At 41.3% G+C, this 21,719-nt stretch overlaps 1 protein-coding gene across 42 annotated transcripts in view; it reads right to left on the bottom strand.

Moving 5' to 3' along the window:
- The window catches only part of Nrxn3 (neurexin III), a 1,612,235-nt gene that overhangs the window by 1,481,820 nt on the left and 108,696 nt on the right, over positions 1 to 21,719 (bottom strand). For 32 of the 42 annotated variants that reach the window (XR_001780421.2, XR_001780422.2, XR_001780425.2 and 29 more), the window contains exons 3-5: positions 20,546 to 20,563; positions 2,808 to 2,837; positions 4 to 15 (exon numbers count right to left, since the gene is read on the bottom strand). Coding sequence is in view for 37 of the 42 variants with exons in the window: in XM_006515534.2 (XP_006515597.1) it covers positions 4 to 15; positions 2,808 to 2,837; positions 20,546 to 20,563 (60 nt within the window). In the remaining 5 variants the exon portion in view is untranslated. The remainder of the gene's footprint in view (positions 1 to 3; positions 16 to 2,807; positions 2,838 to 20,545; positions 20,564 to 21,719) is intronic. The other 10 variants (XM_006515545.2, XM_030246609.1, XM_006515549.2 and 7 more) reach the window with 1 other exon arrangement.

Raw genomic sequence — 21,719 nt, 5'->3', positions numbered from 1 at the left:
TACCTTTACTTCTACCTACAGAAAGGAAGTGGAAGGTCCAGTTAAGGAGAGGAAGCATGGTGTCCACCATGGAGGCGGCAGGAGAGAGAAAGAGAGTGAACATCAGTGCACTGCAGACACACTGAGAAACAACATATGGCAAATCATAGGACAGACAACACAGGAAGTTGCCCCACAGCATCCTCAGGAGACAGCACAAAGCAAATGCGTGATGGGAGGCTTAAGGAACAAATGCTGGAGCCAGCCAGGCTGCTTCCATTGGCTTCACGTTCAAGCTTCATCCCATTCATTTCTTCTCAGTTCTCTCCTTCGAAGAAGCATGGCAAAGTCTGCATGCAAAAAGCACTGCACAACCACATGGATGGGGAATTGCATACACATAACCAATCTTGCAAAACATGGTTAGGGAAAGTCTTTGAGCATCTTGGTTCTCTTATACTTTCCCAACATTCATATGAGATGTGAGGACCCAGAGTGTGACATAATATATGAGATGTACACACAACACACATAAATACCACATGTATTTGTGGACATGAAATATTGGCTCCAGAGATTTAGTGGGGGCTAGACAGAAGCCCCTATGTCCTATAGGCAGGAGGGGGCCACGGGGCACTGGTAGAGAGAAGAGCAATGGTTTTTAAAGTAGTCATTGCGGGGTGGGGGGGGGGTGGGGGGGTGGATAAGGGAGTGGAAAAAAAATGAGAGAAAGGGGAATGGAGAAGCCAAAGGGTTTTTTTTTAAGTCAAATTAATCCTCTAATAGCAACTTAAAAATGATAGCTGCAACATCACCTGGAAGAATGCTGCATCTTTTCCTGAAACCCTCTCAAAGGAGGAATGCACAGGATTTGCATGATTCTTCTTTTCTACAGGGATAGTAGCTGGGAGTGTGGTCAGACTTGAATGCCCCACAGGTGTACATGTGGAGTTTAGAGTAAGGTGTATAGTACAGAGTCTCCAAGTGTTGTTCATACTAACAGTAGAATCTAGCCTTTCTATTTTTTCTATTTTTCTATTTTTCTATTTTTTCTATTCTATTCTATTCTATTCTATTCTATTCTATTCTATTCATTTGTGTGTCTGAAATAAGCTAAATTAAGATCACATCTTAATTTAGCCCTCCTCCTGCCCTGTGATACTAGCAATATGATAAGTGTAGTGTTTGGGGGCACTTGAAATGCTGGGAGACCTCACAAAGAGAAACCAGGAGCAGAAGGCTGGAGAACACAGGAGGAAGTTTTGTCATCAGGATGGATGCCCTGCTTTTATGGTGTCACTTGTCATCAAGTTTGGACCATTAAACTCTGGCGATTCATGGAACTCTGCTCTTCTTACTTCAAAGGAAAAGGCTTCTGTTTCTCAAACTGTCCAAATACTATGTCTATATCAAGCCTGTCATCACACTCACTCGGTGAGAGTATCTGCTTCCCTCACCCAGCTATGGGAACAGACAGCCTTCATTATTGATCCTTACATAACTCTGAAGAACTCACCTGACCCTCACCTTCATTATACAGTAATTTCTGCTTTCTACAAAACCAACACCATCTCGGAATTTATGGAGTCCACAACTTGGCTCATGCTGTGGAAAACACTTCTATCAGAAAAGCATACTTATTCATTCAGGATGCCATCAACTGGCCACCTGCAACTGCTAAACAATGTCTTTCAGCCCTGGACGGTTACTTGATCTGATGCTATCTCCCTTATGGCCAAACCATCTGATAGGTGGCTTGAGGGACCAGGTGGCAAGAAGTGGCTGTACATTCTCCAAAGATCAAGAAAAAAAGAATCACATGTGAAACCACATCTTTCTTTTCTTTGATCCTCCCAAAGGAGAACTGAGTCTGATATGTGTTTTGAAAAGAAAGAGATAAGAAAAATTAAAGAGCCATTTTTTGGTGACAGGGCAAGGCAGGTAGACCATTCTGGCAATCACCCTAAGGCTTGGAAGAAACACAATAGTAGCAATTGAACAGTGAAGCAAAAGACAATTTTAAGTGGGCTCAGTTCTCAGATCCTGATTTGGGCTGATAATGTGGAAAATTTTTACTTCGGAGAAAAGGCTTCATTCACAGCCCACCCCATGCCTAACCGAGCTGAATTTCCTGCACACTTCACTCCCTGCATATTTGAATATTTTAGGTTGCAGATGCTGAATTTACAGATCTTTATATGCAGTTTTCTTCATAGTGTATAATGAGTTAGAATCCTGCCATGAGAACATTAGCATGTTCTTGTGGTGATTCCTTTTTTTTTTCTTTAATATAAAATTTAAAACATTAAAACCCCCAGATGGCTTCTTTTGACCAGGAAGGGTGGAGTATCATTAAGAAGACAGTGAAATGGAGGGGTGGACACACAGCAAACCTTTACCCAGAGTAAAATTCAAGGAGAAACCTAGATCCTTGCTCCCAAGCTGGGCCCCAGCCTGAGGCCAGGGGAAGAGCAGGAGGAAGTTAACCGCCTGGTTGCTCTGAAATTAGCTCCATTCACCCCCATTATCACCGTGTCATGCCTTGTTTCATGCTTTCCTCTTAGAGGCAGCCTATCAGGGCCAGCGCCCCGCCTGGCCCAGATGACAAATGGTGAGGAGGAATGGAGAAGCTGAGAGTAGGAGAAGGGATACCATGATGCATCAGGAAAGGTGTTCCTCCACTGCAGAGTGACCCCTGCTGCCAGCCTGGCCCACAGCAGGAGGCACAGGCAGCAAATGGCCTTCTATGGAGGAGGCTCTGAATGAGCAGCCAAAGGTGCAGAGGCAAGCAGTTCAGGCATCTCAGGACCACAGCACAAGGCACCTACCTTGTTCACTCATCATAAGATGGGAGAGGCCTGGGGAAGAGAGGAGAAAGAGACAGACAGACAGACAGACAGACAGACAGACAGACAGACAGACAGAGAGGAAGAAAAAGAGAAAAGGTGGTTAGAATCCCAAAAGCAATCTTCTCTAAATTCTTGCACAGAGAAAATACATGCACACACCCAGTAGCATGCACACCCAGAACACGAGCTCCCAAACTATGGGAGCAGGCTGGATTTCCCATCTAAAGAACAGGCTTCTGCTTGCTGCATAATACCAAGGACTTTATTTTTATTGTTATTCTAGGCAATCCGTAGGATTTGGGATAGATCTATTAAGATTAAGTCTCTGGGAAAGAGACTCAAAGTATCAGGTAATGGTTTCTTTCTTTCAAATTGCTTGCATCAGTAATACATGTTCACTGCAGAAACCGGGGGAAAGTTCAAAAGATAGACAAAGAAAACAATCAGTTATAATCCCACCATCCAGAGAGTACCATCCATTTCTTTCCCTACACATTGTATTATTCTCTACAGAAATTGAATGATATTGAGCACATCAACAGACTTCTTACTTGCAAGGATTGCTCAGACTACCTTAAGACCATTTCTGTCTTGTTCACCTTAACCAGTAAGGACAGTATTCCACCCAGAAGTAGACCCTTCTGATGTACTAGAAGGTTCATGTTCACGAGGCAGGCCAAACCCTTAACTGAATGGGTTAAAGAAGGCATACAATGTCCCAATAAACAATTAACAGGACAAGTGTCTGGGGAATCCACACTAGAGGTCAATTCCACTCTGTAGGACTCCTCGGGACAAGAAAAACATCAGCTCTGATAAACCTAAGAGAAAAGGCTTCTATCCAGCAGCAAACTGCATGGATTGTTTGTTCTTAAGCTGTTTCTATACCACTGAAAATATTTCACAAAACCAAGATCACCCCCGAGATCTTCTACTCAAAGCAAAACTCAGGGATATAGAGGATTAATAAAGGACAAAAACCCCTCTAAAGTATGGAAATCTCTAAATGTTTTTGGAGATTACTAGAGATTTAGAAAAGTAATCAGGGGCTAAATGTAGGTCAAGAAACTGACTTTTAAAAGATCAGTGATATATTAAATACATAGATACATGTGCCATAAATGTCATGGAGTCTTTTTTTTTTTTTGAAACAAATTGCATTAAACTATAATCATTTTTTTAAAAGCTCAGGTTCTGGCATTCAGTGTGGTGGGGGCAGGATTAACAGTCGTGGAGGAATGGAACCATGCCAAACCAGACAAGCCTCACGATTTGCTTTGTTAAAAAAAAGAAGAAGAAGAAAAGAAAAGAAAAGAAAAGAAAAGAAAAGAAAAGAAGAGAAAAGAAAATTGTTCTTCTTTTTTTCTGGTCTTCTGCAAGGTGGAGGAATAGAAGGAAGAGAGCAGAGAGGACCTTAGACTTGTGCAAGAGGATACACAGAAATGTTTCCTCCATAACTGATGCTTCTGGGCCAAGTCCTCAGCACCAGCATCATAGTCAAAAGCACAAAGGGGAGAGGATGTGGGGCAGGTGCTTGCATCTGTGGTAATAGTAGTGGCGGCGGAGGGGCTGGGTGGGGGGGGGCCTACATGAATCCAGAGAGTTCTGTCACCTTTAGGAAATAAGAGCAAACTTCTGGAAAGATACTTCAGAATAAAACAGAGTGCATAAAAAGCTTTTGGCTATTTTTGGGTGGGGGACAACTATTTTATACCTGAGACTGAAGATGTTTATAGCTTCAGCAGGAGTAGGAAGAAGATGTAAGACTCCATCTGATCCGAAAATGTGTGTAACATTTCCCCAACGAAGAATAAATAGGACACTTTGTAGTAAAGGGTATGAATGCAGTACAGAAACCCACTAATTGGGTTCCAGTCAATACACTTCCCAAAAAATATGAAGATAAAGAGCAAAGATACGAGACTCAATCCAACTAAACTAAATTAGAATCCTGGAGTATGTAGGGGCTGGGCAAGATCTGAAACTTAAATCAGTTGCTCACAGGATTCCTATGCTCATAAAACTTTGAGAGCTACCCCTTTACAGTGGCATATAAATCAAATGTTAGTAAATTAAATTGTATGATAAATGCAGTAAGAGGAACTGGATGCTTAATGGAACCCTGCTGTGGATCCTTTTGCCTTTTGTGAAGGGAAGAATCCTTTTAAAATGCAAATAACTCACTGTGTGTGTGTGTGTGTGTGTGTGCGCGCGCGCGCACCTGCCACACACACACACACACACACACACACACACACACACACACACACACACACACACGCATTAATACAAATACATACTTATCAGCTTTTATTAGGCTACCTACCTACATCATTGCAGCATTATCAGTCAAGGAAAGATATTCATCTTTTTCCTTGACTAAAAACCATAAGTAGACCTAACAAGCCAGGAATGCAGGAATAGGATCATAATGTCAAACATTGGTATTGAGGAGAATGAAGTGAAATGGACAATCATGCAAAGAAATAGGATGCAAGAAAGGAGAAGGCCATCATATGATTTGCTTCTTATTTGACATTTTGTGAGGAGAATTTTACTTTCTTATTAAGAGTTGCATATTAATTTTTTTCCTTGTATAAACCTATCCTCCAAGTTTATAGAATGGAGTAACCATTAATTCTGGAGTAGTCTTTTCTAGTCTACTTAGTCTTTCTTTTCTGTTTCTTTTCTACCTCAAAACACAATTTGCCATTTAATATGTCAGCAATAATCCAAGAAAAGGAGGTCATGAGTTAGGGTGGGGAGCATGGAAAGGGTTAGAAAGAAGGAAAGAGGGGAAGAAATGATGTAATTCTATTTTAATTTTGAAAACAGCAAATAAAAAAATTCAGTTCCTTTAACAGCTAATGAAAGTATCAGCAACCCACACAGCAATCTAATCAAGTATTACTATATGCAAAGACCAGGGAATGGAAATACAAGTGAGTACAGCAAATTCCTTGGCATCCAGGAATTTAGCACCTAGCAGGGAAGGAGTGTGTCTTTATATTCACACAGATGGCTTGGTACTGGAACATGACAGCATAGAATAGGAGGTTTAATAAGTGGTTCTAGACCTAGATTAGAATCTCATCTCTACTACTTTATACCTTGTAACTTTAAGGAAATTATTACATGTTTCTGTACTTTGATTTTTCCTATCTAGAAAATATGAATAATTATGATCATTTCATATATTGCTTTGAGAGTTAAATATATTGTCTATGTTAGTAGTTCTCAACCTTCCTAATGCTGAGAACTTCTTCATGTTGTGATGATTTCAAGCATAAAATTACTTTGTTGCTATCTCATACCTGTAATTTTGCTTCTGTTATGAATCATAATGCAAATATCTGATAGGCAACTCGAAAAGGGGTCAAGACCCACAGGTCAAAAAATACTGGTCTATGCCTACACCCAGTTAAGAGCTGTGTAATGACTGCTGTTATGTCTACTATGCTATAAAAAGATATGGACACACAACACAGAGAAACATTTATGTATTTAGTGTCTGATGCTCAGTATATGTTTGACAATTGAATGAAAAATGAAAAGGGAGTATCTAACAGCTAAATATCAAATTATGAATCCAGGCAATAAGGCAAGCAGGGACTGATAAGAAGGTGTGATGCTGCATATTCAGAGAGTTCCTGCAAGACAGGGAGATTTGAAATATGCCTTAGATGTGGTGTAAGGACTGGGGGTATGGCTCATTTTTGTCTGAGCCTTGTGAACATGAAGGCTTGAGTTTGAGCCTTAAAACCCACATAAAAATGCCAAACATTTTGGCTCATACTTGTAATCCTAGTGAGGCAGAGACAGGAGAATCCCTGAAGCTCACTGGTCAGCCAGTCTAGTCTAGCGTAATCTGTCAACTCCATGCAAATGACAGACACTATTTCAAAAGAAGTAGACAGTCAAGGTTATTTTTTGCCCTCCCCACCCACCCTCATATACCTACACACATGTAGGCACACATAAATTCGTGCATTTAAAGATGAAACATGGTTTAAAATTTAGAGAGAGTTAGCATTCTGGGTAGTACCAAGACCACCCTGTCCTGATTTCCAGAAACAAAGGCACTCTGGGCACATGACAAGCATGTACTAGTGTACAATATTGATAAAGAAGGGCACATATAATTAGCTTATATTTCAAAAGTAGATAATCCTAATAATTAAAACATGGAAGCAATAAGTTTCAAGACTTGGCAGGAAAATGGACTTAATCTTACAGTTATGGGAGACACTGAGGGTTCATGGACAGGCAAATGACCTGGAGAAAACAATGTTAAGGATAATGCTATTGCAACAGCATGGATAAAATAAGTAACAGAACAATACAAAGGCAGAAATGGGATGAAATTGAAGAGGAAGAATTTTCAAACAAAAATGTCCATCAAGCATTTCACATTATAGTGCAATGGTCTGAGAGGGGATCTAGTTGTACCTAAAGACATAAATCACTCTTTGCATGGCATATGAGGTAACTAAGTGAAGGAAACCTGAAGGAAGCAGGCTATAGCTATGCCTTAACCTGGTGAGAAATGGGGGATGCTGAGACAGTTGTCTATGGATTCAACACTATTCTAATTATACTTTTAAAAATAGGACTATATGGTTTCTATAGAAAAAAAATGCTCAAAAAACTTAAAATGAGAAGCATTTAATTAGCAAGAATTACATGGGAGCCACACTAGATATAGGTTATATGTATGGTTCATGGAGAATAGGTTAAAATGATAATGGGCTTTCTGGTCAACCTCAGAAGAGGAGCATGAAAATCCATGCTAACATCAGTGATGCCTATGACCACACATCCACCTTCAAAGCTAGTGTGCTGATTTGGGTTAAAATATGGCATTTATTATGGTTCTGACATCCCAAGACTTTTATAAAGACACAATCTGAGTCAAGGACCCATGGAAATAAAAGGGATTATAACTTTTTATAACAACCTTAGATTTTGGGATTTAATCAGAAACTAAATTATGACACAAAAGCTCAGTTCAATGAAATTCACATAAGGTAGGTATGGAACAGGAGGTACAAATAAATGGCTATATGATTGGCATGGCATTAAGAACTGCTAACACAGAATTCTTAGGGAACTGAAGTACCTTTTAGGAAATATTTACAACAATAATAGAAGGAAAGAATTAAAGTGTCTTCTATCTGGACTCTGACAAAGTGCTACTCTAGCTGGATCTAGAAACATGCTGGATACCAACATGAATACAGAATAAATGACTCCTTCCTCTTTTCCTTTTAAGTGCTATTTGTGTCTGTATATCTGTGATACACAGGCTCCCATAGCATATACTAGAACAAATGGAAGAAAAGATCACCAATCAGTAAGGCATGCAAAGTTGAAATTGCCTTGAAACAGACTGCAAATCATATGTAAATTATATGCAAAATATACATATGTCTGCCTAAACTATGTTATACCCTTTGGGAAAACCCCCATGGAGATAGCTGATTTTGCCACTCAGGAAAAATGGAAATGGCTATGGAAGCTAAGTCATTTATCAGCAGCTGTGACCATGATGAAGCCTGTCATGAGAATGACTAATACAGAGACTAAAAACTATTTAGTGAAACAGGCAAGAGAAGGATACTACTATGTTCATGAACCAGGCCAGGAATTGAAGATCTCCATTATTTAAGCTAATGTCCTCTCTCTCTCTGTCTCTCTCTGTCTCTCTCTGTCTCTCTGTCTCTCTCTCTCTCTCTCTTTCTCTCTCTCTCTCACACACACCTGTCATCCCATCTATATCACATGGTTTTCAATCCTTCCTTCCTTCCTTCCTTCCTTCCTTCTTTCCTTCCTTCCTCCCTTCCTCCCTTTCTCCCTTTCTCCCTTTCTCCCTTTCTCCCTTCCTCCCTTCCTCCCTTCCTCCCTTCATTCCTTCTTCCTTCACCTGGCTTGGTAATTGGGAAAGTATTTCAAAAAAGGATAGAGAAAGATAAACATTCCAGGTAGAAAAAAACAAGTTATCCTTCCAGGATTTTTAATTCATTCACTTTCAAGATAATTTTACCCAAGTGAAAAATTCCCATTTATCATCTTCTTTTGAATGTATTAAGAGAGTGACATTAAATGTCACTATTTGTTGCAAGCACCAACATTGAATCCTTACAGAGTCATGAGGATTTTTTGAATCACATAAAATCAAAAGGTAATGGAAACATTCACCTAGTATTTTCAGAAAAACTAAAGAGACAGTGAATATGGAAAGGCTGGCAAAAATCTTAACTGTGATGACCTAGTCTCTAGAGTGGGGTGACTGGGAATTGGGGAAAGTAGAGGGGAAAAAATCCTCACCCTGAGATTTGTATCTTAAAGAGTGAAATAGATTAGTATATATTTCTATTTTTTCATTTTTGCATATGCATATGTTTCATAGGTTTACATATATGCACATCTGCATATGGGGTCTGAGGTTGGTGTCAGGACACATCCTCAGTCAGTGTTCTACCTTATTCAATGAAGCATTGTTACTCAACCCAATCCAGAGCATATCTGTATGGCTAGTCTCACCAGCCAGCTTGTTCTGGGGATGCCCTGTCTCCACCTTCAGAGGCAGGAATTACAGGTAGGCCACACCATCCTCTTAGCATATAAGTGTGTTCTGGTGTTCTAGAGATCTGAAATCTGATCCTCATGCCAGAGGAGTAAAGTGTTTAGCCACTAAATAGTCTTTAAAACAATAAGTATTTCTATTTAAACATGAGGTTCTTCCTTTATGGGACCATTTCTTGGGGTTTTTAAACCATTTCCTTCTTGATGCAAATCTAGACATAGACATAGTCAAACTCAGCTTTTTTTTTTTTTTGACATTATTATGTGAGAAGATAATCTGCACAGACAAATTAAAGATCTCCTTTCAAAGACAGAGATGTGGTATACAAGGCCCCTGGGATAAAGGATGAAGGAGGTATCTAGGCTGAAGTCTGCCACTCTAGATAGAACAGAGGCCTGAGGTGTGGTAAGAATGCTTAAAAGGAAGAGGAAATAAAGATTCACTTAAGTCCACAGTTGCCCAAGACCAGTTCTTCTCTGGGCAATTCCTGACTTTCATTACAGGCTGTAGTCTCCTTTTCTCCCAGGAGTTCACTCCTACCTGACAGCCTAGCCCAGAGCTGACCCATATTGTAATCAATGACTTAGACAAGAACAGTCATAGATCACTGTCTAGATGTGGTGATGACCTATACTCAGATGAATAGATAATTTACTGGCTACTATAATAGAGATCCAAAGAATGGGAAGAGATAAAAAATGAGATTTAATTTTAAGGACTAGGCTTTTCAGTATGTGCTCATAGTCATAGAACACAGGGGCTAAGGAAGGAAGATCATAAATTTAAAGTCAGCCTCGGCTATATAGTGTCTCAAAAAATATCAAGGGGTAAATATAAATTCGGGCACACAAGCAAATCCCATATCCCCAACACTCCAGAAATTAAAAAGTTCAAGTCTCCCCTCCTTTCAGGACTTACCGTTAATAAGTTAAATAAACGCAGGGTTTAGGGTCAGAGGATGGGAATCATATATTAAAACTGTCATGAGCCAGGTAGATAAGAGGATAACCAGAAGCTCAAAAACCATAGCAAATGCAGAATGAACGAAGGAACTTTCGTGTTCACCCAGATATTAGAAAAGTCGGTAAAGATATGAGTACAACTGTCAATCATGTTAGAAGCTGCACATGCAGTATAAAGAGACAAAAGCATCCAGTGTGAGCAGCGGGTGGGGCAAGGAAGTAGCTTTACTTGCTAGAAATGCAAAAGAAGAGAATCCATGAGATGTTTTAAGAACTAGCTAGTCTAAGCCCACATAACACTACGACCTATGAACACAGAGACCAAGCAACACAGCACATGGAATCAGATGAACATCTGGATATTTGGCTCATTCTGGCCCATTATAAAATAATAATTTTAATTGCTTTGAAGTACTATTCTAAGAATAGTACCTTATGCCCACAATGGTAGGTTTCAAGGTTAGCCTACTACCATTCCAGGTGAGTTGTACAAGCTTCTAGATGACTCTCTAAAAAATCCTGAGCTAAAACTTGGGAAATCGTCCTTTCCACCAATTTGGCATAATGCCATGGATCAGCTGAACAGGTAGCCTGGCAGTGGTGGTGGTGGCAGCAGTAGCAGCAGTGGTAGTGGCAGTTGTTTCCAGAAATGCAGCAGAGAAGGAATCCTGATGCTAGTTCTTTAAGTAGGGACCAGCTAGACACATGTCTATGTTTTGTCTTTTTTCTGTTGCCACTGTTGTTAGTTCTCACCTTCCAGTCCTTTGTAGGGTAGTAGCTGAATTAGATGCTCATTGTTTTCCTCTAGGCCAACTTTGCTCTGATAGCCTGGTGGCTGAATTAAACAGAAAGTGTTCCTTCCAATCGCAACAATGAGTCATTGACAGCATCAATATGGCATAATCACAGGGTCAAAGACTTTTTACAGCATTCTCCTGATCTTCCTGTTAGTGGGTAGAAGAAGTGGCAAGATTTCCTCCAGAATGAATGCCAGAGATGGCAAAGAGACAAAAGCAGCCAGGCTTTTCTCTCTAAGGGTTAAAGGATGAGCAAGAATGACTTTCAGAAAAGCTTATCCCCCAACAGAGAAAGTCCTTGATCTTCCAGTCACGATCTTCTCTAAAACCGCTTCTCATTCATGACTAACATAAGACTAGAAAGAACGGTCAATGTCCCAATGAAAGAACTGTATCCAAACAGATCGTGGTGTGCCAGATTTAACAGAATCAAAGAGGGGCCCCATGCTAAGGGAATCAGACCAACTGTGCAAGCCCAGGAAGGGGAAAGGGATGGCTTCGCAGTGCACACAAAAATAGTAAAAGGTTTTCACTGACTTCAACTTCAGTTTAACACTATCGTCATTAAAAAAGAAAGCTAAAGTGTTTGGTGCTGCCCTGAATGGATGTGGAATCTAGAACAAGGGCAATGGTGCTGCCTGTAATGAACTGATACCAATCATGCCGAGAGAACTGTGTGCTGTGCGGGCATCCTTCAGAATGGATACTGAGAAGACAAAAAGGGGTCATTTTTCAGGAAACAATGACCAAGATGAAAGAATAAAAACCCTTAGATGAGAATAGTCAAAGAAACTGGAGATGTTTTAGTCCATAGAAAAGAAACTCCTCAAAGACAAAAGCCTTGACTTCAAACACTCGGAGTGTAATGAGATCTGTCCTGTGGGTCTCCAAGGGCTGAAAGCCACACAGGTGTGGAAAGGTGTAGCAACTGAGGATAAGAAAGAGCTCTAAAATATTCTGCCCTGCTGGAACAGAATGAAAAGTCCAAGGGATCAATGAGCTGCTCATTGCCAAAGGGGTTCAAAGTAAGTCTGAATCAAATTTTACACTGAGGATTCAAAATTTTGTCACAAAGTCTTGATGACCCATTGGGTCCTTTCCATCCAAAACAAACTGATTCTAACAAGATCCTTTGGCAAGCAGTAGGCATGCAGCAAGGAGAAGTCTCTATCCTCAAAGATCAAGACACTTCCTGCACTGCCAGAACCCATAGAAGGAAGATCAAGACACTTCCTGCACAGAAGGAAGATATGGGGGAAGGGTAAATTGTGAGGATGGTACAGCCTGGTGTCACTGGAACACAAAAGGGAATGACTCCCCTGCTCCCTTCTACCACCATCCATCCTCTGATATCCATGTGCATGTAAGATTAAGAGTGAAGTGCCACGCCCCTCATCTTCCACATGACTTCCTTCCCAGCAGTGGTTCTCTGACTTTGGCCCGATCAGACTCACCTGGGAGAACTCTTTCCGTTATGAGACTGGCTCTCCTTTATTAACTCTCCAGGCCATTGTGGTGCTTTGCAAACCTCTGCTCTCTGTAATCCAAAGTGATATTCAGATCCCAGATCTTCCTCAAATTTATTGAGTTAGTGTTTCCATGCCTCCTCCTAAAGTGTCTATCTCTCTCACCTATAAAACATGCCCCAAGGAACACCATGCAGCAACACAAAGGAAGCACAAGGCACAGTTCACAGTCAACTGTCCACAGCAAGGACTTGAAAACCTATAATGTCTGTCCTTATTTAGAAGACTGATTTGTTCAGGGCACCTCTCTGGCCCCTCCTAAATCTTGCCAACATTTTGATTGACTGGTACATTGATTTGAGATAAGCCTTACTATGTAGCACAGGCTAGCCTTGAACTGACAATGTTCTTATAAGAGCCTCCCAAGTGCCCCGGATTACAGGTGCACACCACCCACCCTGGCCCTGCCCATATAATTTCTCTAATAAGCTGCCAGCACTAGTGGACCCTTGCCCACTGCATCCTCAGATGCTTCCATTTGTATTCAGTCAGCAAAGCTGTTCCACAAGGGAACTCACTGTCCTAGACTCCGGGCCACATTCCATCTCCCACCCCTCCCGAGGCCCGATCCAGCAAACTGGCCAGCATAGCCTATGTCCTTATCAGACCTCCATAGCTGATCTAAAGCCTGATGAGATCTCCGTGAATAGGCTATTCGACGTAACTGGGCAAGGTGGAGGTTCTATAGCCTCAATTACCCCGAGAATAACTATTCTATGCTCTTCTCATCAATGATGTTCTGAATAGCACAAATCTCTGCATGGGTTTTCCCGTATACCACAGGATGCTTGGAACTCACTGTCCTTTACTACTAAATGCTTCTGGTGCCTCTTGTCATTGAACTAACAAAGAAGCATCCCACACACATATTGGATGGCCTCAGACCATGGTAGGCTGTGGGACGTTGCTCTAACTCTCATCCTGCCCTCCAGATATGATGGATGAAATGTGACTGAAACAATCCTCCAGTGGTATGGTGTGCCTTTTGAACCTCTCTCTTTCCTCCTCCCTTCCACTTCCTTTGACAAAGTTTTTATATATTGTATAGTATGCTCTCAGACTCATTATGTAGCCTAAGCTAGCCTTGATCTCATGATTCTTTGGCCTCAATCACCTTAGCCCTGGGATTACAGGCAATATGTACCACAACCACCACTGACCTAGGTCTGCCTTTCTAAGACAATAAAGGAGAAGATTTTAAAAGTCTTTAGAAAGCTTCAAGATTACAATTTTAAGATAGCCAAAGAGGGAGGCAGTCTTGGAAATAGCTCCTTATCCATACATACTTATCACATACAGCTATAGGAACCAAGGTCTTCCCAGACCTGTACTGGACAACTGGCTAGAAAGTAAGCAGTGTTGGTCCAGCCAAGTACCCCTTTCCCATCCAATTACATTCAGCAAAGATGTCTTTCTCTGTAAGCTGCATCTCCCACCAAGCTGGCCTAAAAAGAGCAGGGAATACAAATTGGTTCAACTGCCTACCTTCTGTCTTGGGCTAAACCCCAATAAAAAGACAACTTCCATAAGACCCTGGTGCAAAACTATGGCCTGAGTCATGCACATTCTTCATTTACCCAGGAAGCTTTTATTATGTGTCTACAATGTACTGGCACCCTTCAAAGCTAAGAACATGCAATAATGACTAGGAGTGAACTTTGTGGCATGTGTGTATGCTCTGGAGATGTCGCCACACCATGACATTTATAGTGTGTTCTGCCAACTTTAATGCACTGTCACTGGCTGCCTTACAAATGAATCAGTTTGTTCATGGGTAACATACACCTAGTAACAGAATCTACCTTATGGGGGTGTCTAACGAATTAAATAATGCATGCAAAACTTAGCATTTCAGCAACTGGCTCAAAGTACAAGCTCAATAAATGTCAAATGTTTTTCCTAGTAAGGTAATAAGAGAAAAATCAAGTGGGACTATTATCCAAAAGAATGGGAAAGAAGAGATAAAATATGATCTGGATACTACAGAAGGCATGAACTGTTAGTCTTAGTGACAAGAAGATAGTCTTTCAGTTCCCAAGTATCTCAGTCAGATGATCTGGCCATAAGCACTCACAATGGACAGATTCCTAAACCTCCTGACTCAAATCCTTCACATTAAAGAGAAGAAAACTGATTACCTGGGAAGGCTGGCTGCATTCTTGGCCAAGTGTACACAAATCCCAGATAAAGCCGAAACTGCACAGAGGGACCCTTAGAACTTACTTTAAATCTTAGAGCATATCTTTTTCTGACCTTGAGCATAGGATGTAGTGTCTTGGAGCCTAGGGTCCTTCTTCTGTAAAATGGTGGGACCCTGGCATATTAGTCCCTTTGCCTCCTTTTACTATGATCCTAAGCCATGTTTGATGGCCATATGCAGGCTCTAAAGACCAGAAGTATGAAAATTAAGACCCAAAAGAAAGGAGTGGATGGGGGGGGGGGATCTGGTGTGTGTGGAGAGGTTCTATATTATACACAGGGAGCATGCCTCTGGACATTAAGGAGAGCATGACAAGGATAAGTCGTTTACTTGAGTTCAGGTTTTTTAATCTTTGAAAATTATGAAACTCAAGAAGAACAAAGACCAAAATGTGGACACTTTGCCCCTTCTTAGAATTGGGAACAAAACACCCATGGAAGGAGTTACAGAGACAGTTTCGAGCGGAGATAAAAGGATGGGCCATCTAGAGACTGCCATACCTGGGGATCTATCCCATAATCAGCCTCCAAACACTGACACCATTGCATACACTAGCAAGATTTTGCTGAAAGGACCCTGATATAGCTGTCTCTTGTGAGACTATGCCGGGGCCTAGCAAACACAGAAGTGGATGCTCCCAGTCAGCTATTGGATGGATCACAGGGCCCCCCCCATGGAGGAGCTAGAGAAAGTACCCAAGGAGCTAAAGGGATCTGCAACCCTATAGGTGGAACAACATTATGAACTAACCAGTACCCCCCCGGAGCTCCTGTCTCTAGCTGCATCTGTATCAAAAGATGGCCTAGTTGGCCATCAGTAGAAAGAGAGGCCCATTGGTCTTGCAAACTTTATATGCCTCAGTACAGGGGAACGCCAGGGCCAAGAAGTGGGAGTGCGTGGGTAGGGGAATGAGGGGGGGTATGGGGGACTTTTGGGATAGCATTGGAAATGTAAATGAAAAAAATACCTAATTAAAAAAAAAAGAAAATTATCTACAAAACAGAAACTCTTATTGCAAGTATCAAATGAGACTTTGTATAGCAGCTGTTATGCACTGCTTACCACATTCGTTATCTGAGTTCTAAAGACTATACATGTAGCTCCACCTTTAAAGCAGCCCTATTGGCTAAGCATCCACAGTCCCATTTTACAGGTAGCGAAAGTAGAGCTCACAAGGGTAAAAGAATGAGATCAGGTCAGATTGCCTTAGTGGGGTCATGGCATCAGGTCAGTCCCAGCATCTGGCTCAGTCTGTGCTCTGTGTAGCCCAGGGTGATCCAGTCTTTCCTTAAAGGGTTAGATGGCATTTTAGGTTGGGAGCTACTTAGCTCAGGCTTTGTAGCTCGCAGACATCCTCAGCCAGTAGGAAGGGAGCGAGTATAGCTTCTCTTGGGTAAAAACTTTATGAATGTTAAAAGCCAAGTTCCGTAAACTTTTGGTGTTGCTGATTTTTTTTTTTGATTGTTTTTAACAACTTCAAAACATCAAGCTCCTTCCTTGATATATATTTGCCAAACCCACTCTAACCCATGCTGTCCTCCCTGCAGCACCTAAACTGCTACACAGAACATACCTGAAAAATGACCCCCAGAGACTAGGGGGTGGATATATGCGCAGTCTTCCCCATCCCTAGTTTTCTCACCTGCTCCTCCTGTCAACCAGACCAAGGAGGTGACCCATGCAGTGTGTACCACAAGAGGTGAGGACTGAGCTTCAGCAAGGTAATCCACAACCCCTCAGTACAGACAGCCCTGAGAGCCCCAAAGGGAGGAGAGACTAGAAATCTGAGGCCAGCGTTGGTCAAAGAGTAACTCATTGACATTTTGTGCCTTTGATAAAATGATGATTCTGCCTTAATATCTCTAGGTATGGCCCCGAGCCTCTGCTTTTATACTGAGTTCTCAGAAACAACAGTATTTCTTGTCCTGATACATAATGGGCCTTTGACAGCATCCCCTTTGTGTCTGTAGTCCTGAGTCACACATGTTAGATGCTGTCTCCTGCCTGCAGGTTCACATCAGCATCCCTCAGTTAGAAGGTGTGACTCCCTGGAGATAGGCAGTGCTCAGGACAGATATCTAGGTCCCCTGGCTGACTTCCAATGAAGTGGAAAGGCAATGAGGGGCAGAGGTCAAGAGTCAGCAGACAATGGAAGCCATAAGCTACAGCATTAGTTCTTTTAGAAACAGGAGGCCACGCCTCTGGCCAGCCCCTGCAGACAGGAGCCCCTCCTCCTGTGCTTGCCCGAGCTCTGGTGGACAGAGCAAGAGGCCTATTTCCTCATTGGGCCTGTGAATAACTAGGGCACATCCACAAGGTCACAGTTATTCATTTAAATTCCAGCTCTAATCAGCAGGCAGAGCTTGAGAAATTATCTGTTCTGAGGGAAGAAGCTGACAGCACCATAAACAGCCCTCAGACAGCAGTGAGGGGTACCAAGAAAGGGGTGTAGAAAGAAGGGCTTTTCCCACTTCTTCTTCCTCTTAACAGAGAGTTCTGGAACACTCAGAAGTGGGGACAATGTTGAGGGCAGCAAGGGATGGGACTGCCCACCCAAAAGCTGCGTAGGGAGACCAGTGATAAATCCCAGTGAGAAAAAGTGGATTAAAATACCTGACAGAGTCCCTTCCAGAAAATACATGAACTACATATCTTTGGAAGCCTCAGTTCCTTAACTGTACTATTTATAGTCCTTGAACAATACACCCCTTAAGTTCTACTATGTCTCAGAGACTCTATAGAGTCAGATTGCCCCTTAGGCTTGCGACCACTCCTTCTGTTTAATAGCCATGTATTGGGCTCTATATACTATGCACAGATACAGTAGTACAGACACAAGTAAGACATAATTCTGGTCCACAGGACCACTATGGAAATGTGGGCTTTAGAAGAACAAGAGTATGGACTCTGATGGCAGGTGAATTTTGAGGTTCTGGTCTAGCTGCCGGCAGGACGTGACCAATGGAGCTGCCCATAAGGTTTCTCATTTGCAGTACAGACAGTGCCGCCGACCTGGAGGAGCTAACACTGAGGCATCTTCCCAAGACCTACACATGGTACTAGAAATGCTTACTATTGCTTTTATTATTTTTGAATCGTTTTCCCTAGCCTAGGGTGAAGGGGCTTTAAACTTCCACTGGTTGTCCAGTGGAACATGCATGTTCCAGACAACTTAGCCTGTATCCAGGATTCATTGTCAAAGATTTCCCAGCCCACCTCTGGGACTCCAGAAAAGGTGCTGCCCACAAGTCCTATCTCAACCCACCTTTTACAGTAGGGTTATTTATAACCAATGTACTCAGAATGTAAAATTCATCAATTAATCAATCATCACTTTCATCGTCTTATAGCAGCCTCTGGGTAAACAGTTACATTAGCTTATAAAATCCCCAATATGTCTTCTGAGGGGAAGGGGAAAAAAATCAGAGAACCACAAAAACCTGAACCACAAGGCTGTTAACTCCACATTGCCTGGTCAGGAACTAAGAGACTGTAGAAAACTATCCACTAACCTCCAGCAGGCCTGACCTGAGAGGGCCAGCTCTTGCCAGAACGATGGCCACAACTGAAAGATCTAAACCAAGGATTTTCTTCAGGCTTAGAAACCACACACACACACACACACACACACAACCAAAAAAAAAACCAAACAAAAACCCTAAAACCTAAACCCTGAAACCTAAGACCTAAAAGAGTGGGAGGAGTCGCTGTATGTTAAAATATGCATTAATACATGCATGTAATGTGTATACATCTATATGCACAGATGCAGATATGTCTGTGCGTGTGTCCATGTACTTGTCCCCATTTAGAATAAAAATACATGAAACCAGAGGCTGTTTCCTGTTTGGTTTATCATTCCATCCCCATTACCTGGTACACGTTTGTTGAGTGAATGACTGAACTGAACTCTTATTAAGTAGAAAGAATGGGTTCAATGTTATATATGTATGTGTGCATGTGCAAGCAAGTGCATGTCCAGATGTATGCATGTCATTTGGGAGCCAGAAGACATGTTTGGGTGTCATCATTCAAAGAATGACTACCCTTTTTTGAGTCCAGATCTCCCATTGGCCTGGAACAAGCGAGAAGTCTAGCCTAAGGAGCTAGCAAGCTGCAGGGATCTGCTGGTTTTTAGTGCTAAGATTACAAAGTACAACCCTGCACTGAGATTCTTTGTTTTTAAATATAGCGTCTAGGGATAGAACTCAGGGCCTCATGTTTATACAGCTAGCACTTTACCAAGTGAGCTATGACTCTAATCCCTAGTGATATATATATGCATATATATATATGTATATATATATATATATAATACATATATATATATATATACATATTGCAGGAAGTGTTGTTGGTGCTGTGTTTCAAATAAAGAAGATGGGCAGAAAAATAACAGAAAACTTCCTCCATATTTGGTAGGAATAATTATATTGTACTCTTACACTGTATAATCCCATTCATAACAATGATCAGAAGGACCCTACCAAAGTATGAGTAGTTTTTTAAGATGTTCAAAACAATAAAGAATATATTCATTTGGAGAAAGGGGTGGCAGTAAAGAAAAGGTCATATTACCTCTAAGCAAAAACAAACAAATGGGCAATTATAACATTAGGGATACTTACAAGCTCTTCAGCCATTGGGAATTTCCAGCAATGGACATAGCATATACCTTTAAAGTGTGAATTGGTTTTGGAGTTCAGTTATTACCACGTGACTTTTGGCAAGACTATTTAACCTGTCAGACCCTAGATTTTATGTACTTTAAATTGTGTAGAGCGGTGCCTATCTTATATGTGTGCCCTTAAGAGTTAAATATAAGACTAAGTTAGTGAACATGAAAATATCTAAGATGGTTTCCCTTCTTATCTGCAACTCACTATTCTTAACTCCTTAAAATATTCTTAATTCCTTTAGAATAGATCTACATCTGATTTCTAGATTATATCACATTTTTACCTATGAATTATTGGGTCCTGTATCATGGTCACATATATTCACATACATGTATATACCCAAACACATACAAGGTTTAAAAGTAGAACTCTGGGTGAGCATTCATTTCAATAGAAATGCAGTTACCTCAATGATGAGCCTTCTGTGTTTCTGTTAACAAAATTTAATCAAACACACTTTTTTTATTACAGTGAACATGTATTACTTGCATAATTAGATAATAAATAGACTAGTATCAATACCATTGTAGAAAATGAAAATAGAAGAAAGAAACCTTCATTTACCCATATAATTTCTGGGTTGAATAGGTCATAGCATCAGCTTTTAGCCACAGAAAGCTATAGCTATAAAACAAGGCAAAAGTGTTCATTGCATTGGTCCATGCAAGCTTTTAAAATATTTCCCCAAAACGTTAATTTTCCACTTCTTTGATTCACATAGAATTCATAAGGAAGCAATCACATAAGCCAGGGAAACACATTCCATTGGTTTGAAAATAGTTCTTCAAAGCCAGAAAAAAAATTATATATATGTATATATCAAGGCATTTCCTCTTCTAAACCAAAAATCAGTGAAAATGCAACATACTAAGATTTTTTTAATCCCTAGGAAAAGGGGTCACACAGAATCAAACCATGCACAGTCTAGCAGAAGGCAAATTCCCACAACAGCTGTGCAAAGACTCACCTGGACCTTGACTGACATCTGTGGCAGCAATTTCAAAGCAAAGGAAAAGGAGAGGAGAGAGAAATGGAGACGAGTGTTAGCAGTGCACCCACACACAATACCATGTGTTCTTGCATGAGTATGAAGGTCATGCAATCTCCCACATTTCCACCTTCACCCAGATACCACCCATGCAAGCCAAGGAATCAAGCTCCCTGTTCACTGTGCATGTAGCAAAAGAGGTAAGCCATCCATCTGTCCGGAAAGATAGCATCCTGGAATCAGATAGGGCTCCAAAGAGCCAAGCAATCTAGAATCCTGTAAGAATATCGGTTAAAATATTCTGGTTGGTTCTGCACACTGACACCCACGCAAATCTTCCTCATTCCCAGATACCGAACACTGGACACAAAGTCAAGCGAGGTTCCCAGCAGAGAGAGAAAAACAAATTAAACCACTCCCCTGAGGAAGAAAGAAAAAGAGGCATCAGCATTAAGAGCAAGCTGCAGCATTGGTTAGCATGTAGGGCAGAAGGGCAGAAGATGACAAAACATTTACAGTCCCCTGCCTCTCCACATTCGCAGTGACCATCCTTCATCACAGAGAGCAGTGTATGCAGAAGACTGTGTGTGAACCAAACACTCACTATAGAAATTGAAACTCTGCCTCCTAACACTGATAATTTTTCTGCTTGCTCTTCACCCCATCACTAATGACAAAGATTACCCATGCAAATCACTTTTGTCAACCGTAATTGAACACAGTGTCCTGGAAAGGTTGACACATGAATTAAGCCAATGAACTTTTAAGACCCACCAGACAGTCCATGCCCATCATCTTCTTCAACAATGGAATTTCTTCTTCCTCCTCCCTCTCTCACATGTGAAGTAGGATTGTGCTGGGAAACCTAAGTGGAAACAGCCTAAGGCACTGTCAAAATCTCAAGTTTAGCAGCATTTACTACAGCTGGGGCAACAGGAGGCTGCTTCAGAAACCACAGATCATCAGGCAATCCTGGTGGATGCACTTAGAATCATTGGATGGTGGATCGGGAAGACCATAGGCTTCTCTAATGTTGTTTTTGTTGTTGCTGTTGTGTAAGGTAAAGACACTGACACATTTTTTTCCAAGGTTGCACTGCCAGTTCAGAGAGAGAACTCGGAAAATAAACCTCCATCTCTGGGTCCCATCTAAT

This window comes from Mus musculus, chromosome 12, assembly GCF_000001635.26.
Source record: "Mus musculus strain C57BL/6J chromosome 12, GRCm38.p6 C57BL/6J".
NCBI lineage: Eukaryota > Metazoa > Chordata > Mammalia > Rodentia > Muridae > Mus > Mus musculus.
Note: the sequence above shows the minus strand (reverse complement) of the source record. Positions and strands in the feature narration are given on the sequence as shown.